A 22924-nucleotide genomic window follows, 5' to 3' on the forward strand; every position below is an offset into this window, starting at 1 on the left:
TGGATCTCCTTGCAGTCCAAGGGACTCTCAAGAGTCTTCTCCAACACCACAGTTCAAAAGCATCAATTCTACGGTGCTCAGCGTTCTTCACAGTCCAACTCTACATCCATACACGACCACAGGAAAAACCATAGCCTTGACTAGATGGACCTTTGTTGGCAAAGTAATGTCTCTGCTTTTCAATATGCTATCTAGGTTGGTCATAACTTTCCTTCCAAGAGTAAGCGTCTTTTAATTTCATGGCTGCAGTCACCATCTGCAGTGATTTTGGAGCCCCCAAAAATAAAGTCTGACACTGTTTCCACTGTTTCCCCATCTATTTCCCATGAAGTGATGGGACCAGATGCCATGATCTTCACTTTCTGAATGTTGAGTTTTAAGCCAAGTTTTTCACTCTCCTCTTTCACCTTCATCAAAAGGCTTTTTAGTTCCTCTTCACTTTCTGCCATAAGGGTGGTGTCATCTGTATATCTGAGATTATTGATATTTCTCCCAGCAATCTTGATTCCAGCTTGTGCTTCTTCCAGCCCAGTGTTTCTTATGATGTACTCTGTATAGAAGTTAAATAAGCAGGGTGACAATATACAGCCTTGACGTACTCATTTTCCTATTTGGAACCAGTCTGTTGTTCCATGTCCAATTCTAACTGTTGCTTCCTGACCTGCATACAAATTTATTATCTATTCTATATATTATAATGGATATAAGTCAATCTCTCAATTTTTCTGCCCCTTCTTCTAAGTTGCTAATCATAAATTTGTTTTCTACACGTGTATCTCTTTTTAAAATAACTTCATTTCTACCATTTTCTTAAGATTCCACATATAAGTAATGTCATATGGTATTTTTCCTTTTTTTTCTGACTTCTTTCCTTCCTTTTCCTGACAATATCCAGGTCCATCCATGTTGCTGAAACTGGCATTTTGTTCTTTTTTATGGCTGAGTAATATTACATTGTATATGACATTGATATCATCTGTATCCATTCATGAAAAGGCAAAAAGATATAACACTGAAAAATGAACCCTTCAGGTCAGTAGGTGTCCAATATGCTACTGGAGAGGAGTGGAGAAGGAACTCCAGAGCAAATGAAGAGGCTGAGTCAAAACGGAAATGAAGCCCAGTTGTGGATGTGTCTGGTGGTGAAAGTAAAGTCCTATGCTGTAAAGAAGAACACTGCAGAGAAACCTGGAATGTTAGGTCCATGAACCAAGGTACATTGGAAGTGGTCAAACAGGAGATGGCAAAAGCGAACATTGACATTGTAGGAATCAGTGAACTAAAAGGGACTTGAATGGGCAAATTTAATTCAGATGACCATTGTATCTACTACAGTAGGTAAGAATCTCTTAGAAGAAATGGAGTAGCCATCATAGTCAACAGAAGAGTCCAAAAGGCAGTACTTGGATGCAATCTCAAAACAACAGAATGATCTCTGTTTCCAAGGCAAACCATTCAATAGCACAGTAATCCAAGTCTATGCCCCAACCACTAATGCTGAAGAAGATGAGGTTGAATGGTTCTATGATGACCTACAAGACCTTCTAGAACTAAAACACACAAAAAAGATGTCCTTTTCATCATAGGGGACTGGAATGCAAAAGTAGGAAGTCAAGAGACACCTGGAGTAACAGTTAAGTCTGACTTTGGAGTACAAAATGAAGCAGGGGAAAGGCTAACAGAGTTTTGCCAAGATAAAACACTGGTCTTCTACCATCTTCCAACAATACAACAGATGACTCTACATATGGACATCACCAGATGGTCAATACCAAAATCAGATTGATTATATTCTTTGCAGCTAAAGATGGAGAAGCTCTATACAGTCAGCAAAAACAAGACTGGAGCTGACTGTGGCTCAGATCATGAACTCCTTATTGTCAAATTCAGACTTAAATTGAAGAAAGTAGGGAAAACCACTAGGCCATTCAGGTATGACATAAATCAAATCCTTCATGATTATACAGTGGAAGTGACAAATAGATTCAGGGATTAGATCTGATATGGATCTAATGTGAGAGTTGGAACATAAAGGCTGAGTGCTGAAGAACTGATGCTTTTGAACTGTGGTACTGGAGAAGACTCTCGAGAGTCCCTTGGCAGCAAGGAGATCAAACCAGTCCATCCTAAAGGAAATCAACCTTGAATATTCATTGAAGGGACTGATGCTAAAGCTGAAGGTCCAGTATTTTGGTCACCTTATGCAAAGAGCTGACTCATTAGAAAATACCCTGGTGCTGGAGGCAGGAGAAGGGGGCAACAGAAGAGGAGATGTTTGGATGGCATTACCAAGTCAATGGACATGAGTTTGAGCAAACTCCAACAGATAGTAAAGGACAGGGAAGCCTGTTGTGCTGCAGTCCATGGGGTCACAAAGAGTCAGACACAACTGAGTAACTGAACAAAAATCCTTAATATTATTCAATTAAAATACTGCATCACTGTTTTTTTTTTTTTTTAATTTGTGCAATTGTATAACAAATACATGGTGGAGACTGCCGTGGTGGTGCAGTGGATAAGAATCAACCTTCCAATGCAGGGGACACAGGTTGATAGATTCTTGAAGATTCCACATGTCTCAGAGTGACTAAAGCCCATATACCACAACTACTGAGCCCAAGCTCTAGAACCCGGGAGCCACAACTACTAAGCCCGCATGCTGCAACTACTGACTATATGCCTAGAGCTTGTGTTCTGAAACAAGAGAAGTCACAGCAATGAGTAGCCTGTGCACCAAAATGCTGAGTAGCCCCCACTTGCCACAAACAGAGAAAAGCCCATGCAGCAATGAAGACTCAGTGCAACCAAAAATAGGTAAGTAAAATTAGGAAAAAAAATTTTTTTTAAGAAATGCATAGTAGGAGGAAAATAGATGTTGAGTGCCCCAAAGAATAAACTGTCAGTGCTGGGACTTGAATGTGTTCAGAATCTTTGCACATCTTCTCCATACTTTGTTCTTTATCTCAGGTAGCCAGACACTACAGCCTGTTTCCAGCAGGCTCTGGAAGGACATTAGAGGGTAAGAGAAAGAGAGAAGTCGCTGTTATTTCTTCTCTTCCTCTCCACCTCAGGCACCATCTCCTTCATGGTTCCAGCCTGGAACTGACTCTGATTCTGACTCTAAGGATAATTAATATCATTACCACCCTATCTCCACAGCCTAGTTTGGTGATGGCTTTCTTGCTGATGCTAATCTCTGTGTGGTTCCACTATCTCTTGTTTCTATTGTCCCCTCTTATTTCACAGTATAACCAATTCCTTGCATTACATTCCCTCTTTTTTAAATGCCCAGAATTTTTTTGAGTTTTACCGATCCGTTTGCATTTCATATTTTAAAGCCTCAAGACCACAAGTTAAAATATGAATCAGGGACTTCGCTGGTGGTCCACTGGTTAAGAATCCACCTTCCAACCAGAGGATCCCTAGTTGGGAAACTAAGATCCCACATTCCACAGAACAACTAAGACTCAATGCAGCCAATTAATAAATTTTTTACAAATGCTAATCAGTTCCAGGTAACAAATTATCCCTTATGAAACGAAGTAAATGTAATGTAAGAGAAGTAATCTCTTCTAAAATGGACTAAGTATGCCCTATTTGTGTTTCTCAGAGGAGAGCATAATCTTTTGTCTCTTTTTTTGTTACAGAGGTTTTGATTTACATCAAAACTCAGTGCTGTCCCTCGTGGCTCAGACTGTAAAGAATCAGTCTGCAAGGCAGGAGACCCAGGTTCAATCCCTGGGTCAGGAAGATCCCCTGGAGAAGGAAATGGCAATCCACTCCAGTATTCTTGCCTGGAAAAATCCCATGGATGGAGGCACCTGGCAGGCTACAGCCCATGGACTAGCAGAGTTGGAGTGGACTGAGCAACTAACACTTTCACTTTTCAGAGCTGTCAATCATAAGTTTAAATATTTGTTTAAACTAGCTGCAGAAGGAAATGGCAACCCACTCCAGTACTATTGCCTGGAAAATCCCATGGACGGAGGAGCCTGGTAGGCTACAGTCCATGGGGTGGCAAAGAGTCGGACACGACTGAGCGACTTCACTTTCACTTTCACTTTAAACTAGCTAAAATTTATTTAAAGGTACATCTATAAATTAAACATGTTAAAGATATATGAAGTATTGCATTTCACTACCTGTGTTCCCTATTGATTCAACTCAGTCATCCAGTTTATCTTTGCCTACACCCACCGTACAGGTGAACCAAACAAGATAGTCAGCCTTGTCCCCCAGAAAACATACCACACAGTTGTGTGTGAGTCGCTTCAGTTGTGTCCTTCTCTGAGACCCCACGGACTGTAGCCCGCCAGGCTTCTCTGTCCATGGGGATTCTCCAGGCAAGAATACTAGAGTGGATTGCTGTGCTCTGCTCCAGGGTATCCTCCCGACCCAGGGACTGAACCCGCGTCTCCTATGTCCCCTGCATTAGCAGGCGAGTTCTACACCACTATTGCCTCCTGGGAAGCCCCATTATACAGATAGATAAAGGAAAACACAAAACAATTTTTGGAAACACGCTTAAATTAATCCAAGATTTAGTAAAATGCAACTGAAATGCTCAATGCAAAAAAAGATTTAGAATTATATAATAATAATGTTCTGGAAATAAAATCAGTCACATATGTATTTTTAAAGTAATTCTTAGTGTCCACATTATGAAAAGTATTTAAAATATTTGAAATGAATTTCAACAATGTATTCAAAAATTATCATTAAAACATAATATTGAAAACACCAATGAACTATTTTACATTCTTTTTTTATACTAAGTTTTTGACTTGCAGGATGCATTTTATAGTAACAATTCAGTTTATTTCAGACTAGTCACATTTCAAGTGACTGAAACCTAAATGTGGCTACCCTGTTAGACATTATTGTTGTTGTTCAGTCACTAAGTCGTGTCTGACTCTTTGGGACCCTATGGACTACAGCACATCAGGCTTCCCTGTCCTCCACCATCTTCTGGAGTTTCCTCACATTCATATCGAGTTAGTGATATTATCCAACCATCTCATCCTCTACTCTCCCTTTCTCCTTTCGCTTTCAATCTTTCCCAGCATCAGGGTCCTTTCCAATAAATCAGCTCTTCACATCAGGTGGTCAAAGTATTGGAGCTTCAGCATCAGTCCTTCTAAAGAATATCCAAGGTTGATTTCCTTTAGGCTTGACTGGTGTTATCTCCTTGTAATCTAAGGGACTCTCTAGAGTCTTTTCCAGCAACTCAATTGGAAAGCATCAATTCTTTGGCATTCAGCCTTCTTTATGGTCCAGCCTTTTTTTTTTTTTTTTTTTTTTATTTTTTTTTAATTAATTTTATTTTATTTTTAAACTTTACATAATTGTATTAGTTTTGCCAAATATCAAAATGAATCCGCCACAGGTATACATGTGTTCCCCATCCTGAACCCTCTTTATGGTCCTTCTTTATGGTCACATCTGTACATGACTACTGGAAAAACCATAGTTTTGACTACAGGGACCTTTGTCACCAAAGTGATGGAGTTAGACAAACCATTTGTTACTTGGGAGATACCTTATTTTCAAACCCTCAGTTGACAGAACAATTTAAAGTTGTCTCAGGAAGACAGAATGGACTGGACCCCACTATCTCCAGCTCCATATCAATAAATGAGCATTATAAACATTTTCATGTGATAGTTTTAGACAAAAAGTAAAGTCAGCTAGGCTGTTTGCTTTATAAGAGAGAACTCACTGGCGACTGTACTTAGTATCCTAATGTCCACCAGTGAGGATCTTTATCTCCTGGATAATGTCAATTGTATTCTTTAGCCCTTTTGTAGAAGTTTCAGACTACACTATTCTTATGGTATTATACTATACTTTTAAAGAAGATTAGGTTATCGTAGGTATAAACACAAGCTGAAATCTTTCTGATTTATACAATGACCTAATTTATTTAAGGCAACAGCTACCTCTTCCTGCAATCCTCAACCCAAGAACAGTGATTGTTTTGTGTATCTGTAGTTCTTACATTCTTTAAGCCTCCATTTACCTTATACTAGACAATACTTTGCAGCTCCAGTGCTATTATAATTAATCATTCTTTATGTTAATGTTACTTCTTTACATTTCTGTGTGGTTTCTCTGCCTTGACTGAATGCATTTAATGGATAAGTGATATATCCATGCAAGGGAGCGCTCTATGTCAGTGAAGTCTGATGACCTACAGCCACAATAATACATGGATGGATGAAATGTCAAGAGTGAGTAAAAAAAACAAGTTATAGTGAAATATATGGGGTACAATTTTATTTTCAAAAATTCTAAAAATACACAAAGTCAAACACATGTATGGAATAAAGCAATGTATGGTAAAAGCATAAAATTCAAGAAAGTGAGTATCTCTGAAAGAAGGGGAAGGCATATGGTCAGCAGTACATGGGCGATCCAAAGATGTTGGTAATGTTCCTTTTCTTAACCTGGTTATTGGAGGAGGTTTACAAATGCTTACTTTGCACTGTACATATATGTTACATATATCCTTTGGTATAAACAACATATTTGCTAACTTTTTTAAAAAACAATTATCCCTTATTTTATAGAGGGACTATATATTTACCTTCGGATTTCCCTGGTGGCTCAGACAGTAAAGAATCTACCAACAATGCAGGAGACCTGGGTTCAATCCCTGGGTTGGGAAGATCCCCTCGAAGAGGGCATGGCAACCCACTCCAATATTCTCCCCTGGAGAATCCCCATGGACAGAGGAGCCTGGCAGGCTCCTGTTGCAAAGAGTTGGACATGACTGAGTGACTAAGCACACATATTTACCTTCAGGGCTTCCCTAGTGTCTCAGCAGTGAAGAATCCTCCTGCCAATGCAAGAGACACAGAAGACACAGGTTTGAGCCCTAGGTTGGAAGATCTGCTGGAGAAGAAAATGGCAATCCAGTGCAGTATTCCTGCCTGGGAAATCTCATGGACAGAGGAACTTGGTGGGCTAAAATCCATGGGGTTGCTAAGAGTCAGACGTAACTTAGCGACTAAATAACAATAATAAAACAAAACATTTACCTTCAGGGTGACTAGACCAGAGTTGCCCAACTACTGATTGAATACAGCAATCCTCTCAGCCCTGGGAGGCCAGGCAGACAGAGGGCCGGGCTTGAAGAAGCCCTGTGGATTTTCCCCTGTGTTCTGTAACAAACTGATGCTTTCTACATGTGCAGTGACAGGAATAGATCTGGAAGTGTTGAAGGAGACATGATTCTCTGATAACGCCACCTAAGTGTATTAAAATTTTAGGCACTTATTTTCATCATTTAGTTCAATCTCAGAATAACTTTCTATAATTTTAGAAGAAAAATATCCATCTTTCTTATTGATCTATAAGAAGAAGAAAAGAAACACCAAGGTAGATATATGTATCTGTCTATACCTATGTATATATATGTACACAACTTTACTTTTCAGTTTATCAATACATCCAACATGATTCTTTCTGATTCATCATTCCAATTCAGTATGCATTTTACAAAGAAATTTCTTAGGCGACTTCTCTCAGAGTCCCTGCTGCAGCCTGCACGGTGAAGGCTGCAATAGAAATCTGTCTTTTCACTTCTTCCCAGGCCTTGGATGGGTCCACTCTGTTTTCAATATCAAAGAGAGCATCGTAGATCCCTGGGAATGACTCCCCCATGTACTTGTTGTGGCTGTTTGGAGCATAGATGATATGCCTGTTGATAGAAAGAATTTGCTATCAGTTGCTCAAATTACATATATAAGGGAAAAAAACAAGGGCACTCTATAATTCTTGGATTGTATAATTCTAATTGCCACTTGTCAACTAGACTTCCAAGTTCAATCTCCAAAGACTATGAAGTATGTGGTAATTAACTATATTTTGACTTTAGACAATGACTTAAAGTGGCTCAGAGCAACAAAAATGATGACAATGATAGCAACAGCAGCTTGTCACCTACTATATATCACACTTGGCATTAAATTATTAACCTACAATTTTTCTAAAGGGTTTCCCTGGTGGCTCAGTGCTAAAGAATCCGCCTGCAATGCAGGAGACTGCCTGCAACATAGCAGCCCCGGGTTTGATCCCTGGGTCCGGAAGATCCCCTGGAGAAGGAAATGGCAATCCACTCCAGTATTCTTGCCTGGGAAATGCCACTGACAGAGGAGCCTGGCAGGCTACAGTCCATGGGGTCGCAAGAGTCAGACATGACTTAGTGAGTAAACCACCATAAGTTTTCTAATTCTTGAAAATAAATTCTACAAAATTGATATTAGCATCTTTTTTTTTTAATTTAATTTTATTTTTAAACTTTACATAATTGTATTAGTTTTGCCAAATATCAAAATGAATCTGTCACAGGTATGGCATCTTAAAGAGGAGGAAATTGAGGTCTGGGAGATGAAGTGATGAGTCTTAGTGTATACTGTAAAGAAGTGATGACTTCAAAATACCATTCTATCTTCTGAAATGCAGCACAATAGGGTCTCATTTGTGACCCAGCCAATCAATTATTGTACGGGCTTCCCTGGTGGCTTAGAGGTCAAGCATCCACCTGCCATTCCAGGATACGTGGGTTCAATCCCTGGGTTGGGAAGATCCCTTGGAGGAGGGCATGGCAACCCACTCCATATTCTTGCCTGGAAAATCTGTGGACAGAGGAGACTATGGGGCTGCAAAGAGTTGGACACGACTTAGTGACTAACAACAGTAACGGCAACCTTTCACTATGCTTTTCTCCTACTTAAAGAAGAAGTCATGCTGCAATACCCAGCATCAAGCCAGAATGATTAAAAACAGTTTCGTAACATTCAACATGCCCTCGGAAGAAGGTGCTGTTTTACTGAAGGAGCTAGTGAAAGTGAAAGCAAAGGTCATTCAGTTGTGTCCAACTTTTTGCAACCCCCCTCCATGGACTATGCAGCCCATGGAATTCTCCAGACCAGAATACTGGAGTGGGTAGCCTTTCCCTTCTCCAGGGGATCTTCTTCCAGCTGAGCCACAAGAGAAGCCCAAGAATACTGGAGTGAGTAGCCTAGCCCTTCTCCAGCGGATCTTCCCAACCCAGGGGTTGGGAACCGGGGTCTCCTGCATTGCAGGCGGATTCTTTACCAACTGAGCTATGAGGGAAGCGTGTGTAATAACCCCGGAAGAGAAGGACAAATTCCACAATTAAAAGGCAAAGAGAGAAAGGGGCACAGTGCTGCCGCCAGAGGGAGACCATTCACTCCGTTTGGATGACACCCTTGGTCTCAATTCCAATTCTTCACAAATAATCCCTACACACAAAGATGGGATGTTTCTGGCTGGTCAGTGATCTAATTCTTTCTGAATTCTTAGTAAGATCAACCTGGGGACAGTTGATGGTTATCAGAAATACTTAATAATTATCAAAAATTAGGGGAAAAAACTGAGTATCAACATTGTAAATAAGTATATATTTATTATGCCTTATGTATATGCTGCTGCTGCTGCTAAGTCGCTTCAGTCGTGTCCGACTCTGTGCGACCCCATAGACGGCAGCCCACCAGGCTCTGCCGTCCCTGGGATTCTCCAGGCAAGAACACTGGAGTGGGTTGCCATTTCCTTCTCCAATGCATGAAAGTGGAAAGGGAAAGTGAAGTCGCTCAGTCATGTCCGACTCTTAGCGACCCCATGGACTGCAGCCCACCAGGCTCCTCCGTCCATGGGATTTTCCAGGCAAGAGTACTGGAGTGGGGTGCCATTGCCTTCTCCTATGTATATGCATAAATACACATTTAAAATAAAATAAAAAGGGGCTAAAGTTTATGTATACCAAAGCAGAGATTTTTATTTTCTACTTCTGACTTCCTCACTCTTCTAAATTTCCTACAATGAGCATACACTTTTTATATACAGAAACAAACAAAAAGATAATAAAAACCTGTAGTAATCATTTTATATAAATAAATAATATTTACCATTTACTACATATGTTTTGGAATTTTTTGTTTGCAAGAAATCAAATACATTATTGCCACAATGCAAATAATAAGAAAAAAATTTTTTTAAATGAAGAGCCATATTTTTATCCTTACCTATAGAAAGGCCTGTCTGGTAATCCTAAAGGATCAGTAAATGCTCGTTCCAAAAACATCAGTTGATCATTCATAATTCTTAATAATATGGGGCTAGAAAAGGAAAGGCATAAGTTGCAGCTTCACAAAAATAGGTGCACTACCCAGCAAATTAAACACTCAAAACAAATCTAAACACAGCTAATTTTAAATTCCTATAACATGCAAATTAAGAACAGTAGCATGCATAGTTATATTTCTTTAAATCCCATAAAGTAATATTCTGCTGAGGCTTATAATTAGGTCAGAAATAAAGAAACAAATATCATATATTTAATGCATATCTGAGGAAACTACAGAAATGGTACAGATGAACATATCTGCAGGGCAGTAATAGAGAGTGTAGGGAATGAAGTGTGGACACGGGCATGGGCAGGAAGGCATGGATGAACTGGGAGATTAGGACTGACATATATACACTGCCATGGATAAAACAGACAGCTACTGGGAACAGCTACAAAGCACAGAAAGTTCAGTTCAGCTCTCTCTGCTGATCCAGATGGGTGGGACGGGAGCCAGGTTGAGAGGGAAGTCCAAGAGGGAGGGGATATATGTATACATATAGCTGATCCATTTCTTTGTACAACAAAAACTAACACAACACAAAACTGTAAAGCAACTATACCCCCAATTTAAAACACAAACCCAAAAAACCACTGAAAATGTTCAATGTGCCAATGGAAAAAACTACAGTAATTTTTATTTACAATGAAATAACTAACTATAAACCTAGGTATTCAAATAATAGGCAAGAGTTTTTCATTTTAACTATCCTAATAATCTGTTCATAGAAGTCATTTAAATATTGAAATGGGTTAGTATATTAATATTTAGTAGGGTGCCTAGAAAATTATATTTACCAAATGATGGCTAATAATATTTTATTGTTTTTAAAGACAAACCTACATGAACACAGGGATGTTGCTTATTTTGTCCTTTCAACGATATTTGAATGCCTGTTAGGTATCAGACTCTTCCTGCTTACAGAGTTCACATTCCAAAGTGTGCAGGAGAGTGTTACTGTAATAAAAATGCCTCAATATACCTGAAAATTTACTAGCAATCCTGGAGTAGGGCAGCAATATGTTGTTAAATTCAACGTATTTTCATAATTTAATTAACTAATGAAAAATAATCATTACCATAAGGAATCAAATTACTTTATATAAAAATGAATTATCTCTAGCTTTGTTATGTCTTAGTTTTAATAAGAAAACTATGTGACCATTATTATTCTGAATGTTTATAAAATATATTCCTTTTAATCATTTGAGCAATCCTTCAAGTTATGCACGAATAGCAGCCCCATTCCATAGAGGAGATATTCAGATTCAGTAGAGAAATAACTTGCCCAAGTTCACATCTAGAAAGTTTTAGAGTGAAATAGGAGCTCACTGGGATGGTGGTAAAGGTAGTACCAGGTGGTACTAGTGGTAAAGACCCCACCTACTAGTGCTGGAGATGTAAGAGACACGGGTTCTATCCCTGGGTCAGGAAGAGTCCCTGGAGGAGGGCGTGGCAACCCACTCCAATATTCTTGCCTGGAGAATCCCTATGGACAGGGGAGCCTGGTGGGCTATAATCCATGGAGTCACACAGAGTTGGACCTGACTTAAGCAACCCAGCGGGAGCAGCAGTAGGAGGTCAGTACTATTCCTTCAACTGAAGTATGTCAACAAAAGGCAAATCGAATAATTAAAGGCCACAGAATTTGGATATGAGCTATTTTCAACATTCATTTATTTAGCATCAAGAACTCAGGTTAAGTGATAGTATAAAGGTAAACCGTGGGAACAGTCCACATTAACTAATAAAGAGGAAAATTGAATGAACCATAACTTCAATAAGGTATCACAAGTTTCTGAACCAAATTCATAAAGCATTTGCTAAGAACACAGAAACTCATGTGGATACACACACACACCCCATTCGGATGTTCCTTGTTCAGCGCAGTAAGTCACTTGAGTTGTGTCTTATTCTGTGCGACCCCATGGACTGTAGCCTGCCAAGCTCTTCCATCTACGGGACTTTCCAGGCAAGAATACTGGAGTGGGTTGCCACTTCCTACTCTAGGGGATCTTCCTGACCCAGGGTTCGAACCTGAGTCTCCTGTGTTTCCTGTCTCCTGTGTTGGCAGGCAGATTCTTTACCACTAGCGCCACCTTGCAGGGTTCAAACTAAAACATCCCTGGGAGGTAAATGCTCAGAGCACCAGACTTAAGTAAACAGGATCTATTTCCACCAGAAGTATGCTGGCCTTCCTACAGAGACTGGAGGAGGCTAGGTCTTGAGGCTGAAAACTATGTGACCATAAAGGTACCAAGAAGTCAACACTCTGTTTTCTTCAATGGGTTAAGACATTGATTGAAGAAAAGCAGGATTCAAGAAGTGTCTCTTCCACAGATTTCAAAGTTTGGTTGAGAAATTCTGCATCCACCTTAATTTATTTTAGCCAGCATTTACTTTTGTTATGTACAAACCACGGCTCCAGGTGTTTCAGGGTATGCATACATAATATAGAGATACAAATTGTACCTTAACTATCATTTAGAGATGGTAAGACAAATCCAGAAATACTCAAGGAAGTGAAAGCCCAATGTGCTAGATTACCATGCTATGCCATCAGGCAGTTCCCCCACAAGGAAGAAACATCATTTATTTAATGACAGAAAATCAGGCAGTTCCCCCACAAGGAAGAAACATCATTTATTTAATGATAGAAAATCAGCTTTATAGACTGGAGTGGGTTGCCACTTCTTACTCCAGGGGATCTTCCGGACTATACAGTGTTTGACATTACTCTAAAATTTATTTATCATTGGTTATTTTTACTTAGATAAAAATTTGAAAAGAATTATAAAGTATAAGGGAAAAAAATCTTCACATTCCCCCAAGGATAACATGATTATTATACTAATTGCTTTCTTGTAATATTTTCTGTGTATTTAAAAAAATAGTGTATATGAACAATTTTATGACCTTTTTGTTTGCTTAACATATTATTATATCTTAATAAACTTCTTTCATAATTATCAATTTTAATGTTTACAAAATGTTTAAATTGGTGGACATACGATTGTTTAGTAACTTCTGTTCTTATAGGTATTAAGGCTGCTTTGAGTTATTTGATATTATAATTTGAATTTTTCTATGAGAAGCCATTTCATTCCCTCAAACTTGAGACCCTTTCCTGAAGGAAAAAATTTCAAGAAATAGAAATACTATGGCACAGTGTAAGAACACTGTCATTGCTCTAGAAATTGTAACAATATGTATTTATGTTTTTTAATAGCTTAAAGCAATAGCAATTTCAATGCTATCAGAAAAAATAAAGCCCAAGAGTATCAGCTTCAGTGTACTGCCTGTAGCAATTTGCACAAACAAATTTTAAATTGCTACTCACTTGATATGAAAATAATACATTTTCGTTTGTGGTTTTGGAATTACTAGTAAATTTGAATTTTTTTTCTATTTCTGTATAGATGATATGTTATTTTTTAATTCGCTTGTCAGTATCAATATTTCCCACTTTGTCTTTTCGATTCTCTTATCAGTTTTCAAAAACAAATTTTTATAATATTTGTATTACCCCCATTCATATTTTCTGGGTCTTTATTACCCACCATCCAAACTTTCCAGTCTTTTGTCTTTGATTTGGATTATTAGTTTTCATATTATTAAACATTTTAATATTCTCAAATCTGACTACACTGTCATTTCTAAACTTTGAATCTCATTTCTAAGATATTTCAATTTTTATTAAAAAATTGTTCTATACCTGTTGTTTATCTTTGTGTAGAATGTGAAGTGAGATTTTGGATTCACTTTTTTTTACCAATTCCTGAAAGAGCTTATACAATATTATTATTTAATACTTTTCTCCTTTGATTTTAATGTATCCTTTATTACAAATATTTCCTTATATATCACTGGTCTAACCTTTCATCTGTCTGTACTCTCTCTTTCCATGTATTCTTGCATCAGTCCCCAAGGATTTGATATTTGTATCATCATTATGTATTTAACTGGTATTCACTCTCAAAATTCTACTTTTTGGAAAAAAATAATGGCTTTATCTTATTTGCTATTCTGGATATAGAGAATTTTTCCAGGTGGCAGTGGAGATTATGAAGTGTTTGTGGGAGTAATGACATTAAGAAGAGGGAAGAAGAAGGTGTGTTTTGGGAAAAGAAGAGTTTGGTTGAAATCTGATGTACAGATATTTAAACAACAAGAAAAAAAAAACAAGAAAATTATGGGGACATATGGTGAAGGACTCTTCAACGTTAAGGTGGAAATTTTGTTACTACTACTCAGTTCATAGTAATGGAGGTACCAGCATTCTCAACAGCACATATGTAACCTGAATGTCAAAAATATATCTTTAAGAGATATGGCAGCCCAGTGTAGGGTGTGTTAGAACAGAAAGAAAGCAGAAAAACACTTTCCAAAGATAGTTCAACAGTAAGACATCAACTAGTATTTCTTTTTCATTATATACAGTGAATGCATAGCATATATATCTGTCTCTCTGTATATATGCAGAACATACTTGTTTTTATCCAAGTCTTGCAGTCTCTCACTGAAATTAGAAGCAATCTCTGTAAAATTCTTCACTGCAGAAAAGAGTGAATCTAAAAGAGAAATTAGAAGCTAATGAAATGGCATTGCTCTATAGTTTAAACAAGGGGAACCATACAGGAAGCTGTTCCTTTTTGTATTTAACAAGGTAAGTATATTTTGTATATTGCAAGATAGGCATCAGTGAGACAGAGAAAACATTTATATGCATAAAATATTTGATCATGTGGAATAGCAATAAATAATAAATGGACCTAAGGTAAGTCATTACATTTTAGATTACAGATTGAGAGTTTTGAAAGAGCAAAGGTAGCATACCAAATGACACACTGTATGTTTTCATTTCTTGTAGATGCTTCATTGAAATATTGTAGATGTTATCAGCATACTTTCTTAAAACAACAGCATAATCTCGACAGTCGAAGGGCAGCACTATGGAATTGGCTATTTCGAAGATGATTCCACCTCGAACCTGGGCCACAGTGAGGTGATACTTAAATGCTGGATCGTAAAATTTTTCCACTAATTCATACGTTTCATAGATACTATGATACAGTGGATAGCTGCTGAATGTGCTTGTTTCCTACAAAAAAAAAAAAAAAATCCAAAATGTATCCCTTGTAAGATAACTTATATAAATGCATAGTATCACAGTTACTGTTAGTAAGACTGTTTTTGTCAGTAATGAATAAAGGAAGTATCTAAGTACTTCAATAAGCCACTTACTAAATGTTTATTATTATATTATTAAAACCTGCCCCAGGTTTTCACTAGTAAAAAAGTATGTGTATATAACATAAACAATACTGTAAAAATGATCTTGGAAGAAACCTAACATTCTTGCCTTTTAGAAAACAGGAGATGTAAAAATCTTCCTCAAATAAAGACAAGATAATGCTGCATTTGTGTGAAAATAATTTAAGAAGACAGAGAATTGTTAGAGGCAAGAAAATAAGCATGATATATTATATAGGGCAATGGTGCAAATTGTTTACTGACTGAAATTCCTTGAAAGAGTAATTTTCTGACAAGCAGTGTGCTGATGAGTGAGTCTAAACAGTGAGGGTTCAGTAGTAGATCTGAAATCTCACTAAAGAGAGAAGTAATGCTAAGACGGTTATAAGAATACAAGAACATACACAAAAGGCAAGAGGGAACAACTTTTCAAATTCTGAGTTGCTGATTTATGCCTTTTGCCCACTTTTTAAAGATGCTTGCCTTTTTTTTAACTGATATAATAGAACACTTTATATAGAGGTGTATTGAGAGTGGGACTCTGGAATTAGCCTGCCAGAGTCTGAATCCAGGCTTCAGAACTTATTACCCCAAATAACTCTGGCAGTTTATTAACCCCAGAATTACTAACCTTTCTTGCTGCAGTTTTCTCATAAGAAAATGTAGCTGATATTTACGTCTGCCCTCAATACCAACCCCAGTGGTGAGAGATTTTCTGTCTGGGCAGAATAACCAACCCAAGACAAAAGACTACAGATCTCAGTGTTAGCTGTCTCCCACCGAAGCAACTAGAACAGGCACTCCCATTCCCTCTCTTGTGAAGCTTCCCCTTCAACATGCACCACCCCACATATGAGCTTTCTCTAGTCTCACTCCCATACAAGAGAGATAGCCAAAGATGGCCAGGCATTTGAAGACAGCTTTTAACTTGAAAGTTATAGATCCAGCCTGCAAACTAGAATAAAATCATCTCTGAGTAAGGAGGTACTACAGGGAATGGAGGGAAACTTAATTAAAAAAATAAATAAATGAATGGCATAGTTGAAGAAAACATTGCAGAATGTAAAAAAAAGACACAGATAGGAATGCAGGAGAACAGATAAAGGCATTGGAAAAGAATCCCCCAGAGGCTAAACAAATTCATAAGAGTTGAGAAAGAGAAAAGAGGGAATAATCAAAGAGAAAACATTTCCTCCAACTACAATCCATAGGTTTCCACAACAAAGGGTATAACTTGTGCCCAGTTCACCATATTAAAATATGACATAATGCGCATTTGTTCACCAAGGGCAACACAGTCATAAAGAGTAGATACTAAAATTTTCCTTTAAAAATAAAAAGCAAGAAACAACAGATCAGGGAACAAATAACATCTCTCAACAGGCTGGGAGACAATAAAGCAATAAGATCAAAATTCTAAGGGTATAGAATTTGCAACAAAATTTTTTTTCCCAAATTATTGAAGAATTCTGTGTAGTGTAACTAGCATGCAAGGTATTTAGCTTTTGTTCACTCTTTTCAAGAAGTGCCTGAAAGATGTGATCCAAAAAAAAAAAAAAAGAGAGGTGAGTAAGTAAGAAAAAGGAAGACATAACATCTGGGAAACAGAAAATCCAAAGTATGAGTAAAATGAAAATGTTCTCAGCTTTCTTTTAAAATTTAGGCAAGAACTGTGCCACAGGCAGAAAGAATAACCAGAGAACCCAGAGGAGCAGAAGAGCCCCAACAGGGAAAATGAACTCTGCCAGATCACCTGATGAGTTTGAATATACTAGAAGTTTGTAGGTACATGGAGGGAAAAAAAAAATGCCTCTAATAAACAAGCATAGCACAAATATGATATTGAAAACAATGCCATGAAGGTAAGTATTTGGGGGTTGGGAGAGGATGTGATATAAGAGAACTGAATGCCTAGCTTCCCTAGAAAGAAGTAAACGGATAATACCTAAAACTGAAAAAGAAAGAAACAGCAGAAGTATATGATTGAGTGAAGTGAGTGAGTGAAGTCGCTCAGTCCTGTCTGACTCTTTGTGACCCCATGGACTGTAGCCCACCAGGCTCCTCCATCCATGGAATTTTCTAGGCAAGAGTACTGGAGTGGGATGCCATTTCCTTCTCCAGGGGATCTTCCCGGCCCAGAGATCGAACCCAGGTCTCCCACATTGCAGGCAGACGCTTTACCGGTCTGAACAGACAGACATCAGAAGAAACCAATTAAAAATGGGAAGAATTCTAAGTTGCTGAACAAAATCAGGGATGTAGCGAGCATGGTGGTTAAGTCACTTTTTTTTGATCCAGAATTATTTATTTAGCTAAAATATATTCATAATTAATCCTGAAGAACTTATTAATAGACTTACCCAATCTTTAGTATACCTTGCTCTGCCTGAAGCAATTCCAAGTCTTTGGAAGAACACTTCAAAATCATTTCCAGATCCTAATTTGCTAATCCTTTTAGAGATAAAATACAGGATTATTTGAGTAACTTCTTCATTGACTACAGATCAAAATGAATTAAACTAAATCTCCACTCAATACTATAAATACAATTTTTAGATATATTGACTTTAGAGAAGCAACAACAACAACAACAACAAAAAAAGGAATGTCATTTTTTACTTCCCAGAAGACTATTTTGGGGAGGGGTTATCATTGTTTTTTTGAGTTTCTGGACCCAATTCCAACCTGTTTATGTGGGGAGGGGAGGGTTTCCCACACCGACAGCACACAATTCTCCAGGACACCACATGGGTGTTCTACAATTCAACTCAGTTCTGACACTGCCCACCTGGAGTCAGGTCCCAGACATGAAAGGCTTGCCACCAGAGACTGTCCCACCCCCCAACTCAGAATCCTGTGCTTCTGACCAACCACTACAGAGAGGAGGGTCCCACAAACACCTTCTTGGATTGGCTAGAGCAGCTCATAGAACCAAAAGAAGCATTTACTTACTAGATCACCAATTTATTGTGGAAGATTGTAACTCAGAACAGCCAGATGCAAGAGATGCATAGGATGAGGTACAGGAAATGGGTCAGAACTTCCAACCCTGTCCAGGCTCACCACTCTTACAGCATCTCCACATGTTCACCAGCCAGGAAACTCCCCCAAACTATAGTTTTGAGATTTTATGAAAACCTCAGTACATGGTCATGATCAATTAAGTTATTGGACACCAATGACTGAGTCAACCTCAGGCTGCCTCCCTTCCAGGGATGTTGAGGGCCAGATTGAGAGCTATAATCCTCAAATCACTCAACTGGTTCTCCTGGCAACCAGTCCCCACTTTAAGTGTGGGTCTATGTTACCTCATTAACAAAACAAAAGATACGTTTGTCCCTCTCACCTCTTAGAAAATTCCAGGGATTTTAGGAGCTCTTTAAGAGAATCAAGAAGAATTGTATTGCCTATTAAAAATTCTTGAAGTTGGAAAGTATTTTCCTTCACTGATTTATTTTATTATCTTTATTTGTTGTACATGATACAGTTAAAAGAATCAGGAAATTTTCAGATAACTCAGATTTAAATCCTATCCTTAAAATTTCTTTTTTTTCTTTTTTTATTTTTTAACTTTACAATATTGTATTGGTTTTACCATATATCAACATGAATCCGCCACAGGTATACACGCGTTCCCCATCCTGAACCCTCCTTCCTCCTCCCTCCCTGTACCATCCCTCTGGGTCGTCCCAGTGCACCAGCCCCAAGCATCCAGTATTGTGTATCGAACCTGGACTGGCGACTTGTTTCATATATGATACTATACATGTTTCAATGCCATTCTCTCAAATCATCCCACCCTCTCCCTCTCCCAGAGTCCAAAAGACTGTTCTATACCTCAGTGTCTCTTTTGCTGCCTCGTATACAGGATTATTGTTACCATCTTTCTAAATTCCATATATATGCGTTAGTATACTGTATTGGTGTTTTTCTTTCTGGCTTCACTCTGTATAATAGGCTCCAGTTTCATCCACCTCATTAGAACTGATTCAAAAGTATTCTTTTTATAAATTCTATCCTTAAAAATTTAAATTATTCATACCGTTATCTTAATCTCAAACTACTGAGATATTTATTCCTCATCCCTTGCTTGTGAAGATATGGCTAAACCTGATATGATGCTTATATTCTTATCAGAGTAACCAAAATATTGCATGATGTTCAGAAAAAAGGAAATTTATTAAGCAGCAAGAGGACAGACTGAGGCACCATGTGCATAATCTATTCAAAAGAAAACCACATTTTGATGGCCTAAGATTTAATTTCAAAACACATATCAATACTTTGTAAGCAGACAGGGTAGGGGGTCCCTAGAACAAGAGAACTAGGTTTGGCTTTCTTGACATAAGACAACTCACTTTTTATCTAAGCCATTTTGTGATAAAGCCCTGGCCACAATGCTTATCCCTGAACAGGTCTCAGTAATAAATGATTTTAAGGCAACAAGAAAATTTAGGAACAAATGACCTGGGCAAGAGAAGTAACAACAGCAAAGATAATAAGCCTGTTGTAAAGACTTTCAGTTCAGTTACAATGGTAAATATTAGTCTAAAGAACATTTTTGAGCCGTTCTGCAGAACATAAACCCCTACGTGTGGTCAACCACCAGATCAGCTGGGAATGATGATGTTAACCTTTTCTGAACTCAGTCAACTAAAGTTTGGACTTTTTCAAATTTTGTCCCAATTTTATTATGAATTATACTCTGCTGAAGCCCCTTTATGAATATGCATGTACTCTTAGCTTAAAACATCTATGATTTTACTGTTCAGGGAGATACTGCTTTGGGAAAGATCCCCAGTGTTTTCGAGGCTACCATGATGGCTCAGCAAGTAAAGGATCTGCCTGCAATGCAGGAGACACAGGAGATACAGATTTGATCCCTGGGTTGGGAATATCACACTCTAATGTTCTTGCCTGGGAAATCCCATGGACAAAGAAGCCTGGTGGGCTACACCACCGCAGTGGGTCACAAAGAGTCATACAGGACTGACTAAGCACACCCAATATTTTCCATACTTGCTGCAAGTAATTCATCCTTCCATCTCCAGTTCTTTGACTTGGTTGTGTCTTTTGGCTCTACACCCCTTGAGAGGCAAACCCAGTTTTCAGGTAACAATTTTATTTGTGAACCTAAGCACTGCTTAATCTTTATCAGATGTTAGAGAATTTTAAACTTTTATTATTTATTAAAAGAAGCTATCCTTTATTTTTGATACAATTCCTTACTAAATTCCATACAGAGTTCTGTTTGTTTACCTTGGCAAGTCACTGAATTCAGGGGAAGGACTTTTTTCATTCCAGCTCTCAAAAAGAGACTTGCCTTCAAAACCTTCATCAGGACTTTGGAGCTACATGAGTTAAACAGGGGAAAAAAGAGAGTATCTATTAACCAGGGAATGAGTAGTTAAATCATATTAAGGAAAATATGAGAAGTAATTCATACATTAGCAGTCATTAAAAATTACAGCACTGAGTTTCTGATGATATGGGAAAATGTTACTATATATAATATACCTATTATAAAAAAAATACATGGAGTGTATGGAAAGAAAGGGTATACCAAATTATTACCAAGCCATTAAATTCAGATGGATGGTCATAATATAAGATTTTTTTTCAATCTGTTCTTCTGAATTAAAGGAGGCTACTTTCAATGATCCATTCCTTCTCCTCTTAAAAGAAAATGAAAAGGAACAAAATGGTTAAGGGAAGATTTTTGTTTTGTTTTAATATTGCTTTGTGCCAACAAGGTTGTCAAAGTCATTAAATAATACATAAGAAAATAAATACACTAATATTTTACTTAGTTGAGTGTATATTGTATTTATGTTAAACACAGGGCTTTTAATGAATTTTTAGATTTTACAGATAAGAAAACTAAGGGAGTAAAATATGCCCTACTACTGAATGTGAGTTTCAGAGCATTAAATGTTATGCCAAAACATCTAGCACACTAAATTGAGATTAATATTCCACTATTATTGGTAATTGACTAGCATATGGTATAAAAAGTTTTCATTTTCTATTTAATAAAAGTCCTATGATCTTTTTTTTTTTAACAGATTCAACTCAAAAAAATTTATAGACTACTTATGCTGTGGAAGACTTTTTGTAGATGCTAGCAATACAAAGTATAGTAACACACATTACATATCATCTACTAGTGGGAACTGTAAATAAAAGTGTGGATTTCATGTGCTAGGTGCTATAACACAGGGATGTGCAATGGTCAATGGGAATACAATTAAATTTACAAAAGCATGAGGTAAAATGTCAGTATGTAAAGCAACAAAATAACTTCACTCAAGCTTATAAATTTACCCAAAACTTTTTGCTACAAATGGCAGAAACATTCCATTTATTTTAGGAAATATGAATTTTTGAATAATGTAGAAATATATTACTAGATTGCTTAGTTTATCACTAAAATTTGAAATGCTGCAAATCATCTTCTCAAAATAAACAAAACATAATTTTTAAAAATCCAAAATTACCAAGTATCACATACTTTCAAACCTAACCTAGAAGTAGTGTTTTTGCATTTGTCACAGAGAACCACCAATCCACCTGGTAAGTAAATATAACTGCCAAGCTTCCTCAGCATTGACTTTAAATTCCATAAATGGTGGGAATTCTCTGAGATGCAATGTTTCAAATATTTAATTTTGTAAACACATCACAGGAATTGATTAAAAACTGCAGATCCTGAAGGAACTCTTAAGTAACATATGAATAGATTAGTGCCAAATTAAACTTTTCCACTCCTACTGAAGATGCCAATAAATTAAATGCCATGCTTGTTAAGCCAAAGCTTAACCATATGTTTAGGGTCTATTTAAAATCCCTACTTAAGGTAAACAAATATTTTTCTTAGTAAATACATTTCAGTTGGTAATTCTGTTAGCCCTCTGTTAAATAGGCAAGTTTTTTTTTTTTAATCCTTTTTCTGTTCCAAGGAGGTAAATAGCAGTAAAAACAAAAATCTGTCATGCAAAAGCTCATTCACTATGACTAACTCTAGGACCAGAGGCTTTATGGGGCAGGAGAAGTAAAATGAAGAGCTGCCTGTCAGTCCTGCAGAAATTCAGACACCACCAGGTTCAGTATCTTGTGCTGCCGTCAGAAGGAATAAGGCAACTTTAGCTCAGTGGACTGAAAGCCACAGCAGGAAATCATGAACTGAGTACATTCAACCCATGTACTCCAGTCTCTGTCCCAGGACTCTGCATGCGGTGATTTACTTACTCTTTCTCAACAAGTTAGAAATATCAACTTTTCCTGAGTCCTGAATTAATTGGTATCATATTAAAGAGTGAAAATCAGTTTTAAAACTAAGAAGTTAAACCACAGGACTCAGTCATAGTGTAGGTACTGAACACGTTGTGACTTCAATGGCTAATGCTTTTTGAGCTCTGTTTTTTCATTTCAGATGGATATGGCATACTCAATGCTCCCCATAGACTGCCTCAGACTGATGTGGGGCAAAACAGGATAGCATCCACCATTTATAAGACATT

The 22924-nt window shown here is 37.5% G+C and overlaps 1 protein-coding gene across 1 annotated transcript in view; it reads right to left on the reverse strand.

Moving 5' to 3' along the window:
* Positions 1-4519: 4519 nt before the first annotated feature.
* Positions 4520-22924, reverse strand: part of FOLH1 (folate hydrolase 1) — a 73084-nt gene continuing 54679 nt past the window's right edge. The window contains exons 14-19 of the mRNA XM_070365070.1: positions 20664-20755; positions 17765-17855; positions 14988-15252; positions 14641-14722; positions 10050-10142; positions 4520-7702 (exon numbers count right to left, since the gene is read on the reverse strand). Coding sequence (XP_070221171.1) covers positions 7513-7702; positions 10050-10142; positions 14641-14722; positions 14988-15252; positions 17765-17855; positions 20664-20755 — 813 coding nt within the window. The 3' untranslated portion in view covers positions 4520-7512. The remainder of the gene's footprint in view (positions 7703-10049; positions 10143-14640; positions 14723-14987; positions 15253-17764; positions 17856-20663; positions 20756-22924) is intronic.

The sequence above is a fragment of the Bos mutus genome, chromosome 29, assembly GCF_027580195.1.
Source record: "Bos mutus isolate GX-2022 chromosome 29, NWIPB_WYAK_1.1, whole genome shotgun sequence".
Lineage (NCBI taxonomy): Eukaryota > Metazoa > Chordata > Mammalia > Artiodactyla > Bovidae > Bos > Bos mutus.